This window comes from Nothobranchius furzeri, chromosome 7 (assembly GCF_043380555.1).
Source record: "Nothobranchius furzeri strain GRZ-AD chromosome 7, NfurGRZ-RIMD1, whole genome shotgun sequence".
Classification (NCBI taxonomy): Eukaryota; Metazoa; Chordata; class Actinopteri; order Cyprinodontiformes; family Nothobranchiidae; genus Nothobranchius; species Nothobranchius furzeri.
The window spans coordinates 24,287,659-24,313,134 of NC_091747.1; the positions used below are offsets into that span (position 1 = coordinate 24,287,659).

The 25,476-nt window shown below is 45.9% G+C and overlaps 1 protein-coding gene across 4 annotated transcripts in view; it reads right to left on the reverse strand.

Annotated features, from left to right (window-relative positions):
- The window catches only part of LOC107396311 (nck-associated protein 5), a 150,794-nt gene that overhangs the window by 95,118 nt on the left and 30,200 nt on the right, over positions 1–25,476 (reverse strand). For 3 of the 4 annotated variants that reach the window (XM_070552926.1, XM_070552924.1, XM_070552927.1), the window contains exons 3-7: positions 21,679–21,769; positions 21,067–21,204; positions 13,302–13,370; positions 3,217–3,255; positions 3,012–3,131 (exon numbers count right to left, since the gene is read on the reverse strand). In XM_070552926.1, the coding sequence (XP_070409027.1) occupies positions 3,012–3,131; positions 3,217–3,255; positions 13,302–13,370; positions 21,067–21,204; positions 21,679–21,769 (457 nt within the window). Of the gene's footprint in view, positions 1–3,011; positions 3,132–3,216; positions 3,256–7,922; positions 8,074–13,301; positions 13,371–21,066; positions 21,205–21,678; positions 21,770–25,476 lie in introns of those variants that run through there. The other variant, XM_070552925.1, reaches the window with a different exon arrangement.

Consider the following 25,476-nt stretch of genomic DNA (forward strand, 5'->3'; position numbering starts at 1 on the left):
CGAAAAAACTTAAAAATATGAATGTTTAATTCCCCATGACTGGAGAAGTGAAAAGGAGCGTTTTATTTGTGGACGGAAATGACAGGAAACGTGGGTTTAGAGGTGGCGAGCGCATGAAGAGGTGGAGGAGAATGAGAGACAAATTTGTCCGTGTTAAAAAGTATCTTATATACAAAAAAAAAACAACGTAAACACACTATCTTGGACCGATACATGACAGGATACCACAGAACAGCGCTACGCCTTCTGTTGTCCTGACGGGGAATTGCTTTGCAACACTCCCCAGGAGACGGAGAAGTATGAGAGCAAAATGTCTCCGTCCGTGCGTCTCTCCCTTTTGGAGCCGACGGAGAAGTATAAATCCAGCTTAAAGCCTCATTTATACTTCTCCGTGAGCTCGGCAACGGAGAGACGCACACGGAGAGACGCAGACGGGGAGACGCACACGGACGGATGCGCACGGACAGACGCACACAGTCAGACGCACATGGACAGACGCACACGGACAGACGTGCACGGAGGGACGCGCACAGGCAGACGCACACGGATAGACGCACACGTAGAGACGCACACGTAGAGACGCACACGGACAGACGCACACGGGGAGACGCACACGGACAGACGCACACGGACAGACGCACACGAACAGACGCACACGGACAGACGCACACGGACAGACGCACACGAACAGACGCACACGGAGAGATGCACACGGACAGACGCACACGGACGGACGCGCACGGACGGACGCACATGGAGAGACGCACACGGACAGACGCACATGGACAGACGCACACGGACGGACACACCCGAAGAGACTCATGGTTTATGCTTCTCCGTCAGCTCCGCAAGGGACAGACACGCACGGACGGACGGACGCGTTTTGCTCTCATATTTCTCCATCTCCTGGAGTGTGTTGCAAAGCAATTGCCCGGCAGGAAAACAGAGGGCGTAGCGCTGTTCTGTGGTATCCTGTCATGTATCGGTCCAAGATTGTGTGTTTATATTGTGTTTTTTGTATATAAGAGACTTTTTAACATGGACATATTTGTCTCTCATTCTCCTCCACCTCTTCATGCGCTCCCCACCTCTAAACCCACGTTTCCTGTCATTTCCGTCCACAAATAAAACACTTGCTGCGCATCTTTTCACTCCTCCAGTCACGGGAGAATTAAACGTTCATATTTTTAGAGTTTTTTCGCGAGGTATTCTTCAAGCTTCTCCGTGTCTGCCGCTAGTTATTCTTGGCTCTCTTTGCAATGGCGGCGCTGTAAATAACAGCAGCGTCCTGACCAATCACAAGCTTGCGTAATCCGTTTCGTTCGACGGATGTTTAAAAAAGTCGGCTCGACTCCGTACGTACTTACGTGCCTGCCGGAGCCCTACGCAAGGACGGATAATGGCGTTGCGTGTCTCCGCACTGACGCAGATGGAGAAGCATAAATCAAACACAGACAGACGCACACGCAATTAGTTCTTCAATTTGTTCTGGGTCTGCCGCTAAATATCTAACGGGGGAAGGGCATTGCTGGTGACGAATTTTCAGGAAGCGGCGTCCTGCCCAATCACAAGCTTGTGGTCTCTGTCACTTTTGACGGAAGTTTAAAATTTTGGGCATTTCTCCATCACCCTCTGTGAGCCCGTCGGAGAGTCCTTGCGCCGACGCATAATGGCGTTGTGCGTCTCCGAAGCAGACGGTGAAGAATAAATCTGCCTTAAGTGTCCTCCTCTTCCCTTGGCTCGTGGGTCCCTGAACGGGAATAAAAAAAACTATTTTCTAATCCGCTTTGCCGTATGCCCTGAATCACACACATGTTTTACACACATATGTTTTATTTCAATTTATGTGATAAATAATGATGTGTTTCAACCACGCCTGTCATGTACTTTGAGATTTATCAGTTTGTCAGTGCGCCCCAGGGCAGCTGTAGCTACATCGTAGTTCATCCCCACCTGCGTGTGAATGGATGAATGATACACTGTAATGTAAAGTGCTTAAGAGTCTTCTGACTCTGAAAAGAGCTGTACAAGTGCGGGTCATTTATCATTTAATTACTATGACTAAAATCAGACGTTAGACTGTGTCTTTAAAATTCACAGACATCATGTATAATCCATGGCACATAACAGACGGATTAGAAAATAGCCCTGTTGACTTGCATTTATTTTATTTTTCCAGGGACCCGTGATCCTTAAGTAGATGGGTGTGACTTATGGGCTTCCTAGTGTGGAAAAAACTGGCACTTGCACTTCTGTTTGAGTGAGTAGATGTTTGCCAGAGGCAGAAAACAGCAGAATTTAGAGTCTCATTCACTAAAATTCATGATATGCAAACGTATCACCTCTGATTGGCTAACAGCAACGCGACTCGTCCATTGCCTTCTAACAAAACTACTGATCATCTGGTTGAAGGAATTCTACTTTTTTCTGCACAACATTTCAGCACGAGCTCACGTGCACTAATGAGCACGTACAGCTACACCTACAGAAGCAATCCAACACGACATGGTGCACAATAATAAAACAATTTCTTAATAGGAAATAAGGATTAAAATGTAAGATAACAATAAAGGACTAATAATTTAATCCTGAGATATGAATAATAATGTTGCCATCCCCACTTTGTGGTAAAACAGCTTTACCAAAAGAAGAATCCCTGATGGTTCAAGCTCCACCAGGCAGGAAGAGATTTTATCCAATTATCCCATTTACGGTTCAGAACTTTCCAGTTAGAGGAACATGGTCAGGTCTGTCAGCAGGATGCTGCTCCGGCTCTTTATTAGTTCACTTCTGGCATGAAAACACTTATTTGAAGACCTAAAACTTGTTCAGTTGTGCAGATTCTGTAATTTAATAGGTGAGAACTGAAATAGAAAAACATTTTTAGAGAACTAAACCTGCAGCTCGAATCAGTGAGTGGATGTTTCAGACGTGTGAAAGTGGAGCTCATGTAAAATTTAAACACCCTTGAAGCGGGTAGTCAGCGTGCATCAGTGTCAACGTACACGCACCTGAGAGACGGAGGCTGTGGACGTTTTGACGCGCTGCTGAAACAGGACACTCAGGATTCGGTTCTGCTGCTCCAAGTCAAACACGCGAGTCCGCAGCTTCACACACTCCTCTTTCAGATCCTGGAAAATAAAAACCCAACCACATTCAGGCTGGAAGAGGAGGTCGTTTGGTTCATCAGAGGTCTCTTGTTCTCTAGAAACAAACCTTTTGTGTGAGGAGAGCCTGGACCACCTGGTTAGCCACCTGGAAGAAACATTACAGTTTAAAATGGTGCTGGAGCCTCCAGCTTTGACATGCATTTATTCTCATTATGCAGTTTGAAAATGGAACAAATGCATATTTTGAGGAAATCGTTCCATTGTTCTCATGTATTTTCATGATGTAATCATGAGAACAAAAACCGTCACATCTGAAACATCTTCTCTTCTCTTCAGCTCATCGCTGAACCATAATAACCAAGTTTCTCCATCTTTATGCCACTACCATAATTTCCGGACTATGGAGCGCATCTCAATATAAGCCGCACCAAAAAAAAAAAAAAAAAAAAAAAAGGTTTTCTACACACACACGCCACACTCAAATACAAGCCGCGGTGCAGCAGCCACATGCGGGTCTCCGGCGCACAGCGCATGTACGACCATAACATAAGATAATTAGACAGAAAGACGCTACACGGAGGTTTTTCATTGTTGTTTTAATTCAACAAAACAAATTTTAAACATGGGTGAGCACTGATAGTATTCATATTTCTGGATGGTTATAAAGTAAAAACAGCACGGACACGTTATTACCGGTCATTTGCATTTTTAGAAGAAAAGAACAGTGCTGACACAGCATTAATAAGCCCTGGATGATTAGAAAATAAAAACTGCACACAAAACATGCCTGGTTAGTAAATAAAACACACTTGCCTACCAGAAGAAGTCATTCGCACTCATCTTCCTCCTGCACACTAAAGCCATTAAAGTCCTCTTCTTCAGTGTCGGAGTTGAACAGCCTCAGAAGAGCTTCGTCACATACCTTTTCTGTGGCGATGTCAGTGTCGCTGTCCGTGTTGCTGTCATCATCCCCGGGTGAAGCTGGCTTGAATGAGTTCTTCCCGCTAGCTTATGTGCGGCAGCACTGTTTCCCTCCTTTACTGCCAGATCGATGGCCTTCAACTTAAATGCGGCATCATATGAACTCATACGTGTAGTTACCATGATGAGGGGGTATGGATTTGAAAACAATTCTTCGTCGTGGCTGCTTGCATGTGCTAAATTAAAATGAGCACTTACTTCGATTTCCACTTTTGACTTCCACCTGTTTCACGTTCTGCTAAAGCGCCCCCTGGCAGGTGAAGGAACATCTTCAGTAAAGCTGCACCTCATTATAAGCCGCATGGTTCAAAGCGTGGGAAAAAAGTAGCAGCTTATAGTCCGGAAAATATGGTAAATGACTATCTTTTATCTTCGCATGAAAACACCTCGCCTCAGCTCTTCAGACCCTAATGTAGAAAGCCTCGGCAGAAGGATTTACAGGCAGGACAGGACAGGGAAGCAGCAGAGGAGCAGGAATTATTCTCACAGCAGAAACTCAACCAGTTTCATTCATGCTCTCTCCCAGGTAATTAGTGAAGGCTGCCATGAAAAAAAAGAGCTTCGGTTTCTCTGAGATGGAGACGCTTCAAAGGGATGGGGGGAGGAAGACCACTTCCAGGTGGCCTGGCCCATCTCTGCTCCTGTATGATGACAAAATTATATCCATCCATCCATTTTCATCCGCTTATCCAGAGTTGGGTCGCGGGGGCAATAGCCTAAGGCGAGATGCCCAGATTTCCCTCTCCCCAGCCACTTGGGCAAGCTCCTCTGTGGGAATCCCAAGGCGTTCCCTGGCCAGGTGGGAGACATAGTCCCTCCACCGTGTCCTGGGTCTACCTTTAGGTCTTCTCCTGGTTGAACGTGCCCAGAAAACCTCACCAGGGAGGCGTCCAGGAGGCATCCTGACCAGATGTCCGAGCCACCTCAACTGGCTCCTCTCGATGTGGAGGAGCAACGGGTCTACTCCGAGCCCCTCCCGAATGACAGAGCTTCTCACCCTATCTCTAAGGGAGAGCCCAGCCACTCTGCGGAGAAAACTCATTTTGGCCGCTTGTATCCGCAATCTCGTTTTTTCGGTCACTACCCAAAGCTCATGACCATAGGTGAGGGTAGGAGCGTAGATCGACCGGTAAATCGAGAGCTTCGCCTTCTGGCTCAGCTCTCTCTTCACCATGACAGACCGGTACAACGCCCGCATCACTGCAGATGCAGCACCAATCCGCCTATCGATCTCACGCTCCAGTTTTCCCTCACTCGTGAACAAGACCCCGAGATACTTCCTGTATCTGAGGTTCAACAATCTGATGGACCCTCCTCTCCAGAACCCCTGAATAGACCTTACCAGGAAGGCTCAGGAGTGTGATCCCCCTGTAGTTAGAACACACCCTGCGGTCCCCCTTTTTAAATAAGGGGACCAACACCCCAGTCTGCCAGTCCAGTGGGACTGCCCCCGATGTCCACGCGATATTGCAGAGCCGCGTCAGCCAACACAGCCCCACAACATCCAGAGCCTTAAGGAACTCTCCGGGCGGATCTCATCCACCCCTGGAGCCTTGCCACAGAGGAGCTTTTTAACCAGCTCAGTGACCTCCGCACCAGAGATTTGAGAGGCTAACCCAAAGTCCCCAGACTCTGCTTCCTCACTGGAAGACGTGTCGGTGGGATTGAGGAGGTCTTCGAAGTATTCTGCCCACCGATCCACAACGTCCTAAGTAGGGGTCAGCGGCACACCGTCCCCACTATAGATAGCGTTGGTAGCGCACTGCACCCCCCCCCCCCCCCCCCCCTCGGAGGCGCCGGATGGTGGACCAGAATCTCCTTGAAGCTGTACGGAATTCTTGCTCCATGGTCTCACCAAACTCCTCCCATGCCCAGGTTTTTGCCTTGGCAACCACCCGAGCTGCGTTCAGCTCGGGTGGTCGACTCTTTCTTCAGCTTGGTAGCATCCCTAACTGCAGGTGTCCACCAGCGGATTCGGGGGTTGCCACCACGACTATCATGTTGTGGGCAAGGTGCTTAAATCAGGATGTGAAGAACCACACGTGAAAACCAGGTAAGTAAAAGAGTAAAATATTTTATTAAATTAAGCTAAGGAAAAACTAAGGGTGCTGCTCCAGAAAAGCAGGAACAGGAACTGACCAGAAATCTAAAACGAAAAAATAAACAATCGTGAATACGAGGCGGAACCAGAGAACCAAGAGAATGATAAGTTTGGTGTGGCGTGGTGAGGCGCGATACTAGAAACAAGATCATGCAGGATCTCATTGAACAAGTTCGTTGGAAGACCAGGTAATGTACTGGGCTAGAAGCTACCCTGGTGAGACTTTCAACCGGCGCTGGAGTTGTGTCACACCGCTCCTTAAATCCCCTGGCTCTTTGATTAGTGGAATCAGGATCAGCTGGAGCTCATGCCACGCCCATCTGCAACACAAACACCTGACTGCCTCACCTGCTGATAGAGGCAGACCGTGACAGTACACCTCCCTCAAGGGACGCCACCCGGTGGCCCAGCCGAGGAGGAGGAGGTGGAGGGAGAGGCAGGACAGGAGGCCTCGAAGTTCAGGAAGAGAGAGGGATCTTCGATCCAGGACCCAGGGATCCACTGCCGGTGCTCAAGACCATACCCCTCCCAGTCCACCAGAAACTGGCGACCACGTCCGCGCGGCCGGACGTCCAGGACGCGGTTAACCTTGTAGCCGAGCCCACCATCAGCGAGGCGGACCGGCGGAGGAGAATCGGCAGTGGGCACAGAGGACTGGAAACTATAGGCTTGAGCAGGGAGACGTGAAACACTGGATGTGCCTTCATAGATGGAGGCAAGGACAGGTGGATGGAGACGGGACCGAGAACCTAGGCTACAGGGAACAGGCCGAGGTAGCAGGGAGAAAACTTCCTGTTGGCGCCCCGGACCTTGATATCCCGAGAGGAGAGCCAAACCATCTGCCCAGGAGTGTAAACAGACACCGGACGTCTGTGACGATCCGCAAGCCTGCGATTGCGATCAGCTGTGCGTTGAAGGGCAGCCCGGGTCTGGTTCCATGTGTGTCGAGCCCGGCTGAGAAACTGGGGAGCTGTGGTGGAGGCAACCGAGTTGTAGGGAAACAGAGGGGGTTGATATCCAAGGGAGACCTCAAATGGAGACTGACCTGTGGAGGCAGAGGTGTGGGAGTTATGGGCATACTCCACCCATGACAATTGTCAACTCCACCCAGCAGGGTTCGAGGCACAGGGTGGTTCCATGGCCTCCAGCTCCTGGTTCATACGCTCCACCTGGCCGTTAGTCTATGGGTGAAAACCAGAGGTGAGGGAGACCTGAGCCCTCAAGTAGTTAGCAAACTCAGTCCAGACCCGGAATATGAACTGGGGACCTCGGTCTGACAGGATTTCAGTTGGCAGACCATAAAGGCGGTAAACATGTTTCACGAGCAGTTCAGCGGTTTCAGCAGATGAAGGGAGTGACTTCAGTGGGACCAGATGGCAGGCTTTAGAAAAACGGTCGATCAATGGTGAGTATGACAGTGAACCCTCTGGATGTGGGGAGACCAGTTACAAAATCCAGGGCGATGTGTGACCACGGACGAGGAGGGACCGGCAGAGGCTGGAGGAGACCCTGGGGAGACTGGTTACTGCTCTTGTACCTGGCACATACCTGGCAGGCGCTGATGTACTCCTTTACGTCCCTATACATGGATGGCCACCAAAAGGTCCTTCTGATGAGAGTTATGGTTCTGCCAAGACCAGGATGAATGGAAAACCTCGCCATATCTGCCCAATGCATAAGAGCCCCTCAAGTGCTGGAAGGAACATAAATTTTGTGTGGTGGACCGGTACCTGGATCTGGTTCATGTTGTTGAGCCTCCAGGACCTTGTTCGTTATGTCCCAGGAGATGGAGCCGACTATGCAGGAGGCAGGCAGGATGGTGGTGGGTTCCACCTCTATCCGAGGCGTATTGGCGAGAGAGAGCATCAGGTTTAATGTTCTTGGAGCCGGGCCTGAAAGAAATGACAAAGTTGAAACGGGAAAAGAATAACGACCAGCGAGATTGACAGGGGTTCAGCATCTTAGCCTCCTTGAGGTAAGCCAGGTTCTTATGGTCGGTCCATATGATTATGGGGTGTTCTGCTCCTTCTAACCAGTGGCGCCCCTCCTCCAATGCTAGTTTTATAGCCAATAACTCTCGGTCACCCACGTCATAGTTTTGTTCAGAAGGAGTGAGACGACGAAAGAAGAAGGCACAGGGATGGAGGCAGTGATCCATTGGGGAGACTTGAGAGAGGACAGCTCCTATCCCAGTGTCAGAGGCGTCGACTTCCAGGGTGAATTGGATTGAAGTGTCGGGGCGAGTGAGTATGGGTGCTTGGGTGAAACAGTTCTTAAGAGAGTGAAAAGCCTGGTCTGCTTCCTGGGACCATGAAAAGGGTCAAGTTCCTACGCTCTGAAAGGAGCGCTGGCAATAAAATTCTTCTGATTCTGATTCTTGATGGAGGTTAGCTGTGTGAGAGGTGTGGCGATCTGGCTGTAGTTTCTAATAAAACGGCTGTAAAAGTTAGCGAAGCCTAGAAATCGTTTTAGTTGCTTACGTGTTGAGGGGGTTGGCCATGTCTGAATGGCATCTACTTTGTCAGGGTCCGTCCTCAGCCGACCACTCTCCAGAACAAACCCTAAAAACTTGACGGAGGAGGCGTGGAACTCACTTTTCTGCCTTAACGTACAATCAGTTCTCGAGGAGGTGTTGGAGGACCGCTCAGACGTGTTGTCGGTGTTCTGGAAGGGTTCTAGAAAAGATAAGTATATTGTCCAGGTAAACTGTAATGAATTTGTTGATATAGTCACCTAGTACGGAGTTGACCAGAGACTGAAAAACTGCAGGGGCGTTGGTGAGTCCAAAAGGCATGACTAGATATTGGAAGTGGCCAAGTGGTGTCCTGAAGGTTGTTTTCCACTCGTCCCCTTCACGGATCCTTACCAGGTGGTAGGCGTTTCGTAGGCCTAGTTTGGTGAAAATAGTTGCATCATTTACCGGTTCAAAAGTAGAGAACAGCAAGGGCAAAGGATATTTGTTTTTATGGTGATCTGGTTGAGGACTCTGTAGTCGATGCATGGACGGAGCGACCCGTCCTTCTTGGACACGAAGAAGAACCTAGCCCCCAGGGGGGACGTGGACGGCCTTATGGTTCCTGAGGCTAGGGACTCTGAAATGTATTTAGATATACACTCTTGCTCTGGTTTTCAAAGATTGTACAGTTTACTTGTTGGTAGAATGGCATCGGGGACGAGGTCAATTCCGCAGTCATGGGGCGATGAGGAGGCAGGGAGGATTCCCGGTCCTTGCTGAAGACTTGTAGCAGGTTGTAGTACTCAGAGGGAACTCCAGGTGGTTCCTGAGCCGGGTTCTTGGTGATCTGGATGTGGAGAGGAGCTGAGAGGAGACAGTGAGCCAAACAAAACGGCTCCAAACTGACACTGACCCGGTTTTCCAGTCAATCTGAGGGTTATGTGAAACCAACCATTCATGTCCTAGCACCACTGGAGACTGTGGAGACGGAAACACATAAAAGCTTAGAGTCTCAAGATGATTACTGGAGATCAACAGGCTTATGGGCACGGTGCGATGGGTTATGGTGGTTAGGGCGTAGCCATCGAGCGAGGCGGCGAGAATGGGTGTAAGGAGAGGAGTAGTAGGAATGTTGTTGTTGTTTATGTTGTTTATGTGTTGTTTATGTGCTTAGCAGACGCTTTTACCCAAAGCGACTTACAATTTTTTTTAACCTATAGGGAATGTTCAGTTGTTGTACCACCTCTTGGTCCAGAATATTCCTTTCACACCCAGAGTCCACGAGTGCCTTGGTAGGGAATGTTTGCAGGTGGAACGAAACAGTACAAGTTAAGCTGCACTGGGAATTTTGAGCACTACGAATCCCACCCACCAGTAATCCCAGTCCTACTGGTGGGCTGTGGTTTTTGGCCGAACAGGACAGTTATGGATTAAGTGGTCAGGCTGACCACAATAGAGGCAAAGGCCCAGGGAACAGCATCTCATTTTCTCCTCGGAAGTTAACTGCGCTCGTCCGATTAGCATGGGTTCATCTAACCCCGAAGGAAGGAGGTGCTGTTGAGGTGTTTGATGGGGATGTTGCTGTGAAGCAGTGGTTGAAGGTGGCCTGAACGTCGAAGTCTTGTCTTTCCTTAAGGCGTTTCTCAATGTTAGAGGCGAGGTTGATAAGGGACTCGAGGTTCTCGGGTTCCTGGCAAAACGCGAGCTGATCTTTTATCTTATCGGTCAAAGCCTGAGAGAAAGCGGCTTTTAGATAAGTCTCGTCTAAAGTTGAAAATGGAAGCCAAAGTGCGGAATTCTACAGCGAAATTGAGGACTGACTGTTTACCCTGCTGGAGATTCCAAATCTGTTTTGCGATTTCTGCGGAAGACTCCTTCCAAAAAGTTGTTTGAAATCAGCTAGAAAAGCCGAGAGCAGACCTCGCAGGAAGCTAGCCTGCCGGCTCTTAGCCTCGGCCCATTGCAGAGCCCTACCCCGGAGTAAACCGACTATGTACGAGATTTTAACCGAATCAATTATGAAGGTGTCTGGTGACCTTTCAAAGTCTAACTGGCAGAGTAGTAGGAAACAGCGGCATTTACCTGGCTCGCCAGAGAATGTATCAGGCTGTGGCGACTCGGCGACCCGGAAACTAACCCCATGCTGCTGAACCGGAAGTGGCAGTGGAGATGAAGCTATGGAAGTAACGGGCGGAGGCAGCATAGAAGTGAGTCTTTCATTCATTTGGTGTAAGGCGGTGTTGAGCTGGAAAAGACATTGATTAGCGGCGGATAATTGGTCGAGTACTGACCGGATGGAACTTTCATGCTGGGACAAGGTATTGGCTATGGCGACAGGAAGCGGTTCTTCAGAGGATGTATTCATTTGGCCGGTTGATTCTGTCATGTTGTGGGCAAGGTGCTTAACCCAGGACATGAAGAACCACACGTGAAAACCAGGTAAGTAAAAGAGTAAACTATTTTATTAAATGAAGCAAAGGAAAAACTAAGGGAGCTGCTCCAGAAAAGCAGGAACAGGAATGGACCAGAAATCTAAAACGAAAGAATAAACAATCGTGAATACGAGGCGGAACCAGAGAACCAAGAGAATAAGTTTGGTGTTTGAATTGTTCTTACGTCTTAAACCAGTTCTTAGCGGTGGTGGACTGGTGAAGTTCAGTGGAGGAGAGGCAGCAGGTCCAATGGTAGTAGAGGAGGTGGACAGGAAAAGGTTGTGTGAGTCCAGGGTGTAGGTTGGCAGGCAGGCAGGCAGAGCGATGGAGGGTGGAGGCCAGAGGATCTGAGCGACGGGACGAGGAAAACAACTCCAGGCATGGTTAGAGGATGCGAGAAGCAAGTTCGTTGGAAGATCAGGTAATGTACTGGGCTAGAAGCTACCCTGGTGAGAGTCTCAACCAGCGCTGGAGTTGTGTCACACCGCTCCTTAAATGCCCTAGCCCTCTGATTAGCAGAATCAGGATCAGCTGGAGCTCATGCCACGCCCACCTGCAACACAAACAGCTGACTGCCAGGTTACCTCACCTGCTGATAGAGGCAGACCGTGACAACGACAGACACCAACGATCCTGCGACCACAGCTCCGGTCAGCTGCCTCAACAATGGAGGCACGGAACGGGGTCCATTCAGACTCAATGTCTCCCGCCTCCCCTGGAACATTTTGGAAATGCTGTCGGAGGTGGGAATTGAAGCTCCTTCTGACAGGAGACTCTGCCAGACATTCCCAGCAGACCCTCGCGATACGTTTGGGCCTGCCTGGTCTGACTGGCATCCTCCCCCACCATCTGAGCCAACTCACCACCAGGTAGTGGTCAGTTGACAGCTCTGCCCCTCTCTCCACCCAAGTGGCCAAGACATGCGGCCGCAGGTCAGACGAAACAACAACAAAGTCGATCATCGAGCTGCGGCCTAAGGTATCCTGGTGCCAAGACCACATATGAACACCTTTTTGTCTGAACATGGTGTTCATTATGGACAATCCATGACTGGCACAGAAGTCCAATAACAAAACACCACTCGAATTCAGATCGGGTGGCCGTTCCTCCCAACCACACCTCTCCAGGTCTCACTGTCATTGCCCATGTGAGCGTTAAAGTCCACCAGCAGAACGAGGGAGTCACAGAAAGGAGCGCTTTCCAGCACCCCCTCCAAGGTCTCCAAAAAGGGTGGGTAGTCTGAACTGTAGCTTGATGCATAAGCACAGACCACAGTCAGAACCCGTCCCCCCACACGTAGGCGGAGGGCTGCTCGGCACCTCTCAGTGGGAGCAACTCCAGAGTGGTAGAAAGTCCAACCCCTCTTAAGGAAACTGGTTCCAGAGCCAGAGCCATGCGTTGAGGTGAATCCGACTATATCTAGTCGGAACCTCTCAATCTCACACACCAACTCAGGCTCCTTCCTCACCAAAGAGGTGACATTCCATGTGCCAAGAGCCAGCTTCTGTAGCCGAGGATCAGACCGCCAAGGTCCCCACCCTCGACTACCACCCGTCACACACTGCACCCAACCCCTTTGGCCCCTCCCACGAGTGGTGAGCCCATGGGAAGGGGGACCCACGTTTCCTCTTCGGGCTGTGCCCAGCCGGGCTCCATGGGTGAAAGCCCGGCCACCAGGCCCTCGCCAATGTACCCCACCTCCAGGCCTGGCTCCAGAGGGGGGCCCCGGTGAGCCACGTCTGGGCGAGGGAACACGGCTTCCATTTATATAATTCACCATAAGAGGTCGAAATTATAAAATAAAAAAATACACTGAACGGCCACTTTATTAGGTCCACTTCCCCAGTACCAGGTTGGACCCTTTCTACCTTCAGAACCACCTTCTTTCCTGCTTTTGTTGTGAATGTGTGTGTGTGAATGGGTATCAATGGGTGTGAGAATGTGTGTGGATGTGTGTATGAATGTGTGTGTGAATGGGTGTGTAAATGGGTGTGTGAATGTGTGTGTGAATGGGAGTGAATGTGTGTGTGTGAATGGGTGAATGACTGATTGTCTTGTGAAGCACCTTGGGGGGTTGTAGAACAAATACAGGTTGTTTACTATTTGCTTTTTAATTCTGTTTTTCACTATTTTCATGGTTTTAACAAAATAAATTAAAGTTTACCAAACTTCCACTAAGAGTTCAGGGTCGATAAAGTCCTGATGAACGTTTTAAAACCCACCTCATCCAGGCAGCGCTCATACTGTTTCCTCTGGTTGTCGTTTTCCACCGACAGCGCCGAGTTCTCTGCCTGCAAAAACACCTGAATTCAGCCATCGTGTTGTCACCAAAGTAAAAACATTTTCGCTGCAGAAACGTGTTTTTTGTTTTAGAAGTGGCTCCTAAACTCGCCCGACCACCATAAATCCTACAGCGGCGTCCTGAGCTGCTCTGGAGCTATCGCCGACTCTTCTGAATCACACATGCAGAAACAAAAATGACTGATCGCAGGTTAAACTATGATCACCTTCTGTCATTTAAATCAGAGCTGAAACTCTGAGATGATCTTAACAAGCACCAACGACTGTACCTCTGGAATAATTCAGATGAATAAATCATAGAGGGATCATTGGCACTAATTTCAGAGTTTCTACAGTGAAACTAAAAAGACTGACAGTTTAATGGATCAGGCCTCAAGCTTCATCCTTTTACTGATCACTCACTTTTATTTGGCCAGAATAAAGAATGCCTTTACTGTGCATACATGATCACTGATCACTGCTGGAAGCTGATTGGCTGCACCTGGGGGTAAGGCGTTTCCTGTTTCCTGTTTTCAGTGTTGCACTACGTGTAGCTGTTTGGTGTTTAGGGCTTGCTAAAACTGATTTAATTTCTCTGTACTAGGATATCTCTGAGTTATTGTAGCACATAAGCACGCAAAAACACACATTTTCTGTTGTTCCACCTAGCTTTTAGGGAACCATTTGAGTTCGCACGCAGTTTATTTGGTGTTGAACAATTTGCTCGTCCAGTTAGCTTAGCCTCAGAACGGCTATGGCTACTTCTGTCTCTGCTTCTCCGTCTCCTAACTCTTGCTCTCTGTGTGAGATGTTTAGTTAATCCTCTGCCTCCTTTAGTGATAATGGTACGTGTAATAAATGTAGCATTTTTGTAGCTTTGGAGGCGAGGGTGTCGGAATTGGAGTCCTGGCTCCGTGCTGTTGAAAAACCCGTAAACAGCCGTAGCTACTTAGCTAGCGCGGGGCTAACTAGCACAGAACAACCCTGTAGCGATCCTCCAGCAGAACCCGAGCAGCCGGGACCTCAGGCCGGCTGGGTGACGGTACGCAGGAAGCATAGAACCCAGCCCGTGGGCCACCACCAACCCGTCCACGTTTCTGTTAAGTATCAGAATAATATGCTCTGTTATGTATTGTATCTTTGTAAATATGTAAATAAGAATGTGTATATGTATATGCTTTTATTTTGAAAAGCAACTGTAGAGGAAGTTGAACTTTGACCTCGTGGAATGACCAATAAAAAGGGAGCATTGGTGTTTTGTAGGTGCAATCAGTGTGTGCTACCACCAGTGAAGGACCGTTGAAACAGACGCTCTTTTTATGGATTTATTTCCTCCTTTTTAATCCTGGAGATTCGTTAGGGAGTCTTGGACCAACCGCTGGGTAAATCAAACTCATGCTAACAATAGATTTTCCCCGCTCAGTGACACACCCACTGACAAGCCGACTCTGATCATTGGCAGCTCCATAATCAGAAACGTGGCATTAGAGGCTCCAGCAACCATAGTTAAATGTTTACCTGGGGCCAGAGCGGGCGACATTAAATCTTATCTGAAACTGCTGGCTAAGGATAAGCGTAAATACAGTAAGATTGTTATTCACGCTGGTGGTAACGACACCCGGTTACGCCAATCGGAGGTCACTAACATTAATGTTGCTTCAGTGTGTAAGTTTGCCAAAACAATGTCGGACTCCGTAATTTTCTCTGGCCCCCTGCCCGATCGGACCAGTGACGACACGTTTAGCCGCATGCTGTCCTTCAACCGCTGGCTGTCTAGCTGGTGTCCTGAAAACAACGTGGGTTACATTGATAATTGGAAAACTTTTTGGGGAAAACCTGGTCTGATGAGAAGAGACGGCATCCATCCCTCTTTGGATGGAGCAGCTCTTCTTTCTAGGAACATGGCCAGTTTTATTAGTCCTCCATGACTACCCAGGGTCCAGACCAGGAAGCAGAGTCGTAGTTTAACCCACCCCTCTGCAGCTTCTGTACTGTTACCCACCCACTACCCCATAGAGACAGTGTCCTGCCCACGGCCAAAATCACACAGATTAAATATCAGGCTTAATAAAGCAAATCATGGAAATCTCATAAATATTAGAACAAATTCAACTGAGCAGAAAACTAGAATAATTAAATGTGGGTTGTTGAACATTAGATCCATTTTTTCTAAGACTTTGTTAGTTAATGACTTGATTTGTGATAATCAGATCTCTTTGCTCTCTCTCTCACAGAATCCTGGCTGCAGCAAGAGGACTATGTTAGCTTAAATGAGTCGACTCCTTCAAATTATTTAAATCATCATATTGCTCGAAGTTCAGGGCGAGGAGGAGGAGTAGCAACCATTGTTCATTCGGACTTACTAATCAGTCCCTTACCAATTAATAGCTACAGTTCGTTCGAACATCTTATTCTTAGTTTTCCTAATCCAGATTGCAAAACTGTAAAACCACTCTTGTTTGTAGTTTTATATCGTCCACCAGGCCCTTACTCTGAGTTTTTGGATCAGATCTCTGATTTTTTATCTGATTTGGTGCTAAATACTGATAAGGTCATTGTAGTGGGGGATTTTAATATTCATGTGGACATTGAAAATGATTGCCTCAATGTAGCCTTTAGTAATATCTTAGACTCAATTGGTTTTACTCAAAGAATACATAGCTCCACCCACTCCTGCCATCATACATTGGACCTTGTGATGACTTATGGCATAGAGTGTGAGGAAATAACGATCTTTCCACATAATCCAGTCCTCTCGGACCACTTTCTGATAACCTTTGCGTTTTTTATAACTGAGTTCTCGAGACATGAAAGTAAACTTCACTATAATCGGTCTCTATCTGACAATGCTGTTGCATCTTTTAAATCAACTGTTCCATCTTTACTGTCCTCAGGATCTCAGAGGCATATAGCAGAGGGCAATATTTTCAGTTCTAGCCCCTCATAAACTGATGCCTTAGTTCAGTGGTTCCCAAACTTATTTAGCCGCGCACCCCCTTCTATGCCCCGACCATGTCGACGCACCCCCCAGCCCCACATCAGGGCATGGCTATATATATATACATATATCAGACGTCAAGCTAAACAGACAGGGTTAAAAAAATATGATCGACCTTTATCCCCATCACTTTCATTTTTTAAATAGTAATTAATAAACATTCGATACCATTACAATTTCCTTTGATTTAATTTTAAATAAATATTTAGAGTGCCCAGGTAGCACATAAAAAATGCAATTTAACAGTTTTCTTAAAGTAGGAACGTTTAACATGTGCGGCCAGAGTGCTCTCCTTCCTTCTGCTCTGCGTAAACCTGAACTGGTCACCTACTTGTGCGTAATCAAATGTATTTAGGGGAGAAGATGATAAAGATATAGCCATGAGGTTCACTTTTGCCTCAGACCGACTTATTGCTGTTTTACGGTGTGGCTGAATCTGCGATACGCTGCCACGCGGACTGGAATAACAAATGCTGCAGTAACGGCGTGGCACGTGTGCTTATTGAATTTGTGTGTGTGTGTGTGTGTGTGTGTGTGTGTGTGTGTGTGTGTGTGTGTGTGTGTGTGTGTTCATCATGTTAATTCCTCTTTACGTGTGGCATTAGATGATGTTGTCCCTTTAAAAAAGAAGGTAATTAGGGACAGGAAGTTGGCTCCCTGGTTTAATTCTCATTTACGAGCCTTAAAACAAAACTCTAGGAAATTGGAGAGAACATGGCGCTCTACGCACCATGAGGAGGCCTACCTATCCTGGAAAAATAGTCTTGTGCTTTATGAAAAATAAGCTTCGACAAACTAGAACTGCTTATTTTTCAGCGTTAATTGAGGAGAATAAGAATAATCCTAAATTTCTTTTCAGTACAGTTGCTAAACTTACACAGAATCATAGCTCTGAGCCATCTATTCCCTTAGCCCTCAGCAGCAATGACTTCATGGGATTTTTCACAAGTAAAATGAATTCTATTAGAAACAAAATCTTTAGCATCCTCCCTAATGCGATTTCTTCTTCCTCAGTAAGTGAGGCAGCTTCAGAGGTGACTGTAGAACCTCATCTGTGCTTGAACCGTTTTGATCCAGTTGAGCTTTCAGAGTTATCAAAAATATTAGCTTCATCTAAATTTTCAACTTGCATTTTAGATCCAATCCCAACCAAATTATTTAAAGAAGCATTTCCTTTGGTTACTGCCCCCATTCTAGATATAATCAATCTATCCTTAGTAAATGGATATGTACCAAAGAATTTTAAGGTTGCTGTAATCAAACCTTCACTCAAGAAGCCTTCTCTGGATCCAGAATACCCAATGAATTATAGACCAATATCTAACCTTCCATTTTTATCCAAAGTCCTGGAGAAAATAGTGTCCATCCAAGTATGTGAGCATTTAAACACTAATGCTCTGTTTGAGGAATTTCAGTCTGGTTTTAGAGAGTATCACAGCACTGAAACTGCATTAGTGAGAGTTACAAATGATATTCTCATGGCCTCGGATAAGAATCTTGTGTCTGTTCTAGTCTTGTTAGATCTCAGTGCTGCATTTGACACAGTTGATCACAATGTTCTTTTAGAAAGACTTGAACATGTTGTAGGGATCAAAGAAACAGCGTTAGGCTGGTTTAAATCCTACCTGTCTGACAGATTTCATTTTGTAAATGTACATGACAAATCTTCTTCATACTCCAAGGTTACTTGTGGAGTACCACAGGGTTCAGTGCTTGGACCAATTCTTTTTACTATGTATATGCTCCCAATTGGTAAAATCATTAGACAGCATGGGATAAACTGCCACTGTTATGCTGACGATACTCAGTTATATTTATCCATTAACCCTGATGAACCTAATTGGTTGGGTTGATTACAGGCTTGTCTTGAGGACATAAAAAATTGGATCACTCTAAACTTTTTGCTGTTAAATCAAGACAAGACGGAAGTTCTCATCTTTGGACCAGAAATCTAGAAAAGGAAATTGCTTAGCCAATCACCTGACCTGAATGGCATTACATTAATCTCCGAGAACAAAGTAAGGAACCTTGGTGTTATCTTTGACCAGGACATGTCATTCAAATCCCAGGTTAAACAGGTTTGTAGGATTTCCTTTTTCCATCTTCGGAATATTGCTAAGATTAGAAGCATCCTTTCCAGGAGTGATGCTGAAAAACTAGTTCATGCATTTATTACATCAAGACTGGCTTACTGTAATTCATTACTCTCAGGAAGTCCACAGAATGTAGTTAAAAGTCTTCAGCTTGTCCAAAATGCTGCAGATAGAGTTCTGATGAGAATTAAAAAGAGAGATCATATCTCTCCTGTCGTAGCTTCCCTACATTGGCTACCTGTTAAATTCAGAATAGATTTTAAGATCCTCCTTCTCACTTATAAAGCTCTTAATAATCAAGCTCCGTCATACATCAGTGATCTGATTGTTCCATATGTTCCTAACCGAGCACTTCGCTCTCAGACTGCAGGTCTACTGGTGGTTCCCAGAATATCTAAAATTAGGATGGGAGGCAGATCTTTTAGTTATCAGGCTCCTCTCCTGTGGAATCAGCTCCCAGCCTTAGTCCGTGAGGCAGACACTTTGTCTACTTTTAAGACTAGGCTTAAAACATTTTTATTTGATAGGGCCTATGGTTAAAATCTGATGTTAGCCTAAATCTGGACAAGTGGGGGAGTACAGGGAGGTGGAGTGTACAGTCGGTAAAGACGGCTCTCCCTTGCCCTGACTCCAACATGCCTCCATCTAAATAGGATAGATTAGCCAGAGTTATCTCTGTAGTTATGCTGCTATAGGCTTAGACTGCTGGAGGATACACTGACCACTTTTCACACTCTACTACTTTCTTCTACAATGTGCTCTTTAACTGTATTATTTCCTGCTATTTCAGCTGTTAACTTTATTTTCTCTCTAAGTGTTTTCTCCCCAGAAGAAGCTACAATGATGTTCTACTGAGCTGTGGTGGCCTCATGGAGGGGGCCATCGTCTAGCACACTGCTGCTAACCACTTAAACATTCTCCCTCTCCTGATAATAACTTTTTGCTTTCCTTGACGTTGGATGTGCTAATACTAGTTTATCCGTTTAATTATAGATCCACTAGGATAAATACAATAAAGTTTATTGTATCTCTCACCAAATAGAATATTTACTAAGACATCACAATAACTATAGTCACATTACTTTGTCTTGTGTGTGTGTGATTGTGTGCGTGAGTGCGTGCGTGTGTGCGTGCGTGTGTGTGTGTGTGTGTGTGTGTGTGTGTGTGTGTGTGTGTGTGTGTGTGTGTGTGTGTGTGCATGTGTGTGTGTGTGTGTGTGTCTACTCTGTCTTCTCGATCCCCAGTGAGTGGTGGAGGATGGCTGCTTATACTGAGCCAGGATTCTCTGGAGGTTTCTTCCTTTTAAAAGGGAGTTTTCCTCTCCACTGTCGCTAAATGCATGCTTAGTATGAGGATTGCTGTATAGTCACTGACACTAGTCAGTGACTTGATGCAATTTGCTGGGTTCCTTATATAGGAAACATTATTTCTGATTGGCTTAATGAACTGACCTGAATTGGAATGTTTATTATGTGAAGTGCCTTGAGACTACTCTTGTCGTGATTTGGCGCTATATAAATAAACTTGAATTGAATTGAATCACTTTAGTCTCATTAATGTTTTACATGTTTAACGAGATTGGAGATACAAGCGGCTGAAGTGAGTTTTCTCCTGGACGCGTCCCTGGTGAGGTTTTACGGGCACGTCCAACCAGGAGAAAACCTAAAGAAAGACCCAGGAGACACTCGAGGGACTATGTCTCACGGCTGGCCAGGGAATGCCTTAGGATTCCCCGGAAGGAGCTGGCCCAAGTGGCTGGGGAGAGGGAATTCTGGGCCTCCCCGCTTAGGCTGCTGCCCTCGCGGCCCGATCCTGGATAAGTGAACAATGATGGATGGATGTGCTTTTATGCTGGGCAAGAAGAAAAATTCCAAATGAAATCATTTGAATGTTTATAATTTTATAAATCTGATTTTTGTGGCCTGAGATGACTTTTATCTTCCTGATTTTGTCTGATTTATCTCAATTTTAAAGTAACTTTGATGCTTTTAAATGATCTTCTTTAGCTGAACAAGAATAAAATACAAAAAGCTCATCAGGTCTTATTAATCTTTATTTTATCAGGATTCACCAGATCAGCAGATTCTCTTTACTTTACAACCCTTTAATTTGGTTTTGTGTTTTTAACCTAAAATGTTTAAATCATAATAAAATCAATTGTCATTTGTATAAACTTTTTATTTAATAACAATTCCAGTTAGGAAATGCTGATAAAATAATTGGCTGAAATATAAATGTTACTGAAAGTAGCACAGTTGGAACTATGACAGTAACTTTAATCTCACTACTCTAATAGAAAATGTAAGTTTAGATTAGTTGTTGCAGAGAAAGTAATCAGATTAAAGTAACAAATTACTGGCAACACTAATGAGGACAAAAGAAGAAATGTCTAACTGTGATGAATTACCATCTTTGATCAAACCCCAGGATGGATCTGTCACACCTGCTTTGTTTATAATCCTCTTCTCTAGCAGTCCCTGAGATCCCAGCTAGTACAAATCCACCTGTTCTTCCTGCAGAATCCAACTGGCATGTTTTATTTGAGCAGTGACTGAACAGGAGCAGGAAAAGAGGTGGAAAACCAGGAATATCTGGTGTGTGATGTTGATGTTATACCTCCAGTGCTCGGAGGCGTTCCAGCAGGGTGCTGCTGTCCTCTGATCCGTCTCCAGCCTCCGGTGAAGCGGGCGTCTCTGTGGCAGTGGGACCCTCCAGACTGTCCTGCTGTTTCCACATCTCCTCCAGGAGTTTATCCTGGAAAACAGATTGAGGAGTGATGCCTTACAGTCACATAAACAAAACAGTGGGCTGCAGGTACAGCAGCAGACACTGAAAACCATGGATGCACAAAACTTTTTACTTAATAAATGATCAGAGATCCATTTTGAAGAGTGTTTCTGTTGAAAAGCAACAACTAATTCCTCTGAACAGCCTCTGTTGAGAGAAACAGCTGACAGCTAGTGAAAGCTCTACATAAAAAAAATCACAGAAATCTTTGTAACGCCTAGACTGAGCTGATTTCAGGCAATGGCAACACCTTTTGGCTTCACTCAGGCTAGCCGTTAGCTTGTCTAAAGGACCTAAACTCCATTTCTCTAAACTGAGGCTTTGCAGGAAGCCACTTATGACAAGTGGTGTAGAAACACATCTTCTTTAAAGCTTTCTCTTTTTGTTTTATTAAACAACAACAAAAGTAACACGTTTGGGACAAAAAGGATGACCTTTAACCTTATAGGCTTTCATCAAGTCCAGCGGATCCACTGTGGGCCCTTCCAGTGGGTCCTGGTTCTGTAGCAGCGTTCTCACCGTCTCCTCCATGCTGGAACCAGAGGAGACACTGGTTAGACTGGATTTACTACACCTGATCCTGTTGGCTTTAGTTGGAAGTGAAGCAAGATAAAAGATCAACCCAACCTCAGATATAATGTTGGAGTACTGGTGACCTAATTATGATAGATGTTTATTCAGGGTTGTTCCTGGCTCAAACTGAGGCAGAGGTGGTACCTCATTAATGAATTGTTTATTTTTTTCAGTATTTAATTGACAAATTATCCTTTCAAATAATTAATTGATGAGTTACATAATTGTCCATTTAGAATTGTTGAATGGACTGAGTCAAGTTTGGTGCACTTTATATATTTCAAAACATGTTTTTATTTTATTTTAATGATGCATATAAATAATTTAAATGTTAATTTAATGAAATATTTCTATTTTTTCATTACCTCACCCTTGTTTTGACAAAAACGGGACCTTGCTGGATAATATCACGGAGAAACTATTTGTTCACAGTACATGGCTCCGTGAGGATCTGTGTACCAAAGGAGGAGATACTCAGAAATCTGTCTGCAGATTGTTACAACCCATACTGGAAGTGGTGGGCTGTAATAAGAAAGGAGACCAAACAGAGGATTGGGGGTTCAACAACTGATTACAGATTACAGCCAAACATGAATTCAGCCAATATTAGTCTCTTGTTAAAACCAGGCAAAGACCCAGCATTTCCAACCAGCTATCGCCCAATTTCTCTTATTAATGTTGATCTCAAAATAATTTGTAAAGCCCTGGCCAAGAGATTAGAGAAGGTAACCCCCTTCATAATACACCCTGACCAAATTGGTTTCATTAAAGGTATACAGTCATCCACAAACTCACGTAGATTACTTAATTTGATAGATTTCTCTTACAGTAGAAACATAGAAACTAGTATATTATCTCTAGATGCAGAAAAAGCTTTTGATAGAGTTAACTGGAAGTTCTTATTTGCAACTTTACATAAATTTGGCTTTGGGAAATTCTTCATAAACTGGCTAGAAACATTATACAGTTCACCAACAGCACGTGTCAGGACGAACGACCAAATATCAGCTAGATTCTGTCTTCAGAGGGGGACCAGGCAGGGATGCCCACTCTCCCCCTCACTTTTTGCTATCTTTATCGAACCACTAGCAGCAGCAATTAGGCAAACAACAGATATTAAAGGGATAAAGTGTAAGAAAATAGAACATAAGATCAGTCTTTATGCAGATGATGTTTTACTCTTTCTCCAGAATTCTCAATCCTCTCTCTCCCAAGCAATAGAACTGATAAACTCTTTTTCAAGAGTTTCAGATTACTCTATAAACTGGTTAAAATCCACAGTTCTACCAATTAATTTCTCATTTGTCAATTTGCTTAATACACAATTGGAGTCAGGGAATATCACATACCTGGGAATTAATATCTCTCCCAAGTTAGCAGATCTAACCAAACTAAACTACATCCCACTTTTAAGGAAAGTGGAAGATGATCTTGCAAGATGGAAATCCTTACCAATATCACTCATGGGGAGAGTGGCTACAATTAAAATGATGGTCTTACCCAGAATAAATTACTTATTTTCGATGATCCCAAACAAACCACCAGCTGACTGGTTTAAATCTCTGGACTCCTCAATTACTAAATTCCTTTGGCAGGATAAACCTCCACGAATTAGCTTAAAAACGCTTCAGAAGACCAAAGACAGAGGAGGACTGGATTTACCCAACTTTTATTATTATTTCTTAGCCAACAGGCTGCAATATATACCAAGATGGTTGCAAGATAACCCATTAGACGAGTCCTGTTTAGATATAGAACAGACACTTTGCAATACGATAGAGCTTTCAGACTTACCATTTATTAGCTCAAGCATAAGAAAACATGAAAGCTTCAAAAGTATTAGTATCAGCACCTCTCTGACAGCATGGTGGGAGTATCTTAAAATGACAGAGTCTTCACTAGTACCATGCAGACGCACACCTATCTGGAATAATCCTGACATTTTGCAAAACAACAAAATGATGAATCTTCCGGACTGGAAAAATAAAGGAATCCTATACCTGGAACACATATATGAAGGATTGGACTTCATCCCATTTAATCAAATAGTCTCCCAATTTGGAATAGATAAGAATAGCTTTTTAGAATATCACCAAATTAAATCTGTAGTCAAACAAAAATTTAAGCTCAATAAAATAGAATTACAAACACCACCAAGGGTATTAGACTTTTATAATCTCAAACCCCCCAAACTACTGTCTAAAGTATATAAGACACTGTCCAAAATAGACGATAGAATAGTAATCCCTATTGAAAAATGGGAGGTGGATCTATCAGTCAGCTTTGACCAGGACTTCTGGTCCCAAACTTGTTTAAAAACTTTTAAAATGATCAGACACCCCAATTTACAATTAATTCAGTACAAAATTCTACACAGAGTACACTATACAGGTCATCGGATGTTCAAGATGGGGTTTGTGTCGTCTGACACCTGTACACACTGCACAAACAACATTCCTGACAATTACATTCATGCACTGTGGTCCTGCCCACCTGTCCAGGAATTTTGGGGTAGAGTATGTGAGGATCTGTCAAAATGTCTGAAATGTCATATCCCAACTTCCCCCTCTCTTTGTTTACTGGGGAAGCTGGACGATGTCCCGATTGCAACATCTTTGGTTCACGTGGTTCTGACTGCCATATGCATCGCTAAGAAAACTATCCTCTTGAATTGGAAAAATAGAGAAAATCTCTGCATTAACCAGTATAGAAATCTTTTGTTAGATCATATTGCACTTGATATAGCCTCTGCTTCCACTTCAGATGAATCTCTCTGGGCTCCTTTGATCGGTTCCATCACATAGCGAGGGTGGGGGGCCGTTGATGTTGTCCTGCGGGATGGTGTGGGTGGGGGGGTGTGGGGTCTGAGTTTGGAGTATCTGGATGTTCCCTGGAGGTGGGTTCACTGGGGGTGTCTGGGACTGGGGGGCCGTTGCCCCCCTCTGGAGGTGCTTGGGTTGCCTCGGGGGGTGGACTGCTGGCGGTTGTGAGTGGGGCCTCTTGGGGATCTTGGCGGCGGCCATGGGTCACTGCCTGGCGGCTGCAATGCCCCTGGGCGGGTCTGGGTGGGGGCCTGGGGGCTCGGGGTTTGGGGGTGGCCGGCCCCGTGTGGGGATCTGGGCGGGGCCTTGGGGGTCGGGTCCTGACATGTATGCTGCCGGGAAGAAGGCAGGGACACCCAGTAGTGCCTGGCCCGGGTTCGGGGGCCTCAGGTAGGCCTTGGCTCCTCTGCCGTTCCATCACAGGGGAGGGGGAGGTCCAGGAGGGGGAGGACCCAACCTTACCTGGATGTCCCATGTCTTATATGTTCTGGAAGTTGTGCAAATGCAGGGGTGGGCATAGATATTCTGCTGGGGTGGGGCTGGGTTGGTGCCCTCGGACTCCGTCAGGCTCTGTAATGCTGCTGCTTTGGGCCCTGGCAGGGTGGGCTGGGGTCTCCATGCCCTGGGTGGCAGTTTGACAACAGAGGTGCCTATTGGGGCCAGTAGGGGAGCTGGCTCCCTGGAGGGCTAAGCCCAACCAGCCATTCCTCCCCATACCCGCATATTTCTCTCCTCCTGCTCCCTCACATCATCACACAAACATACACATAGGACCTTGGGGGGTGGGCAAGTCAGGGAGTGCGGGTATGGACCCCATTTCCGCATTCCTGTGGAAACCTGCCCC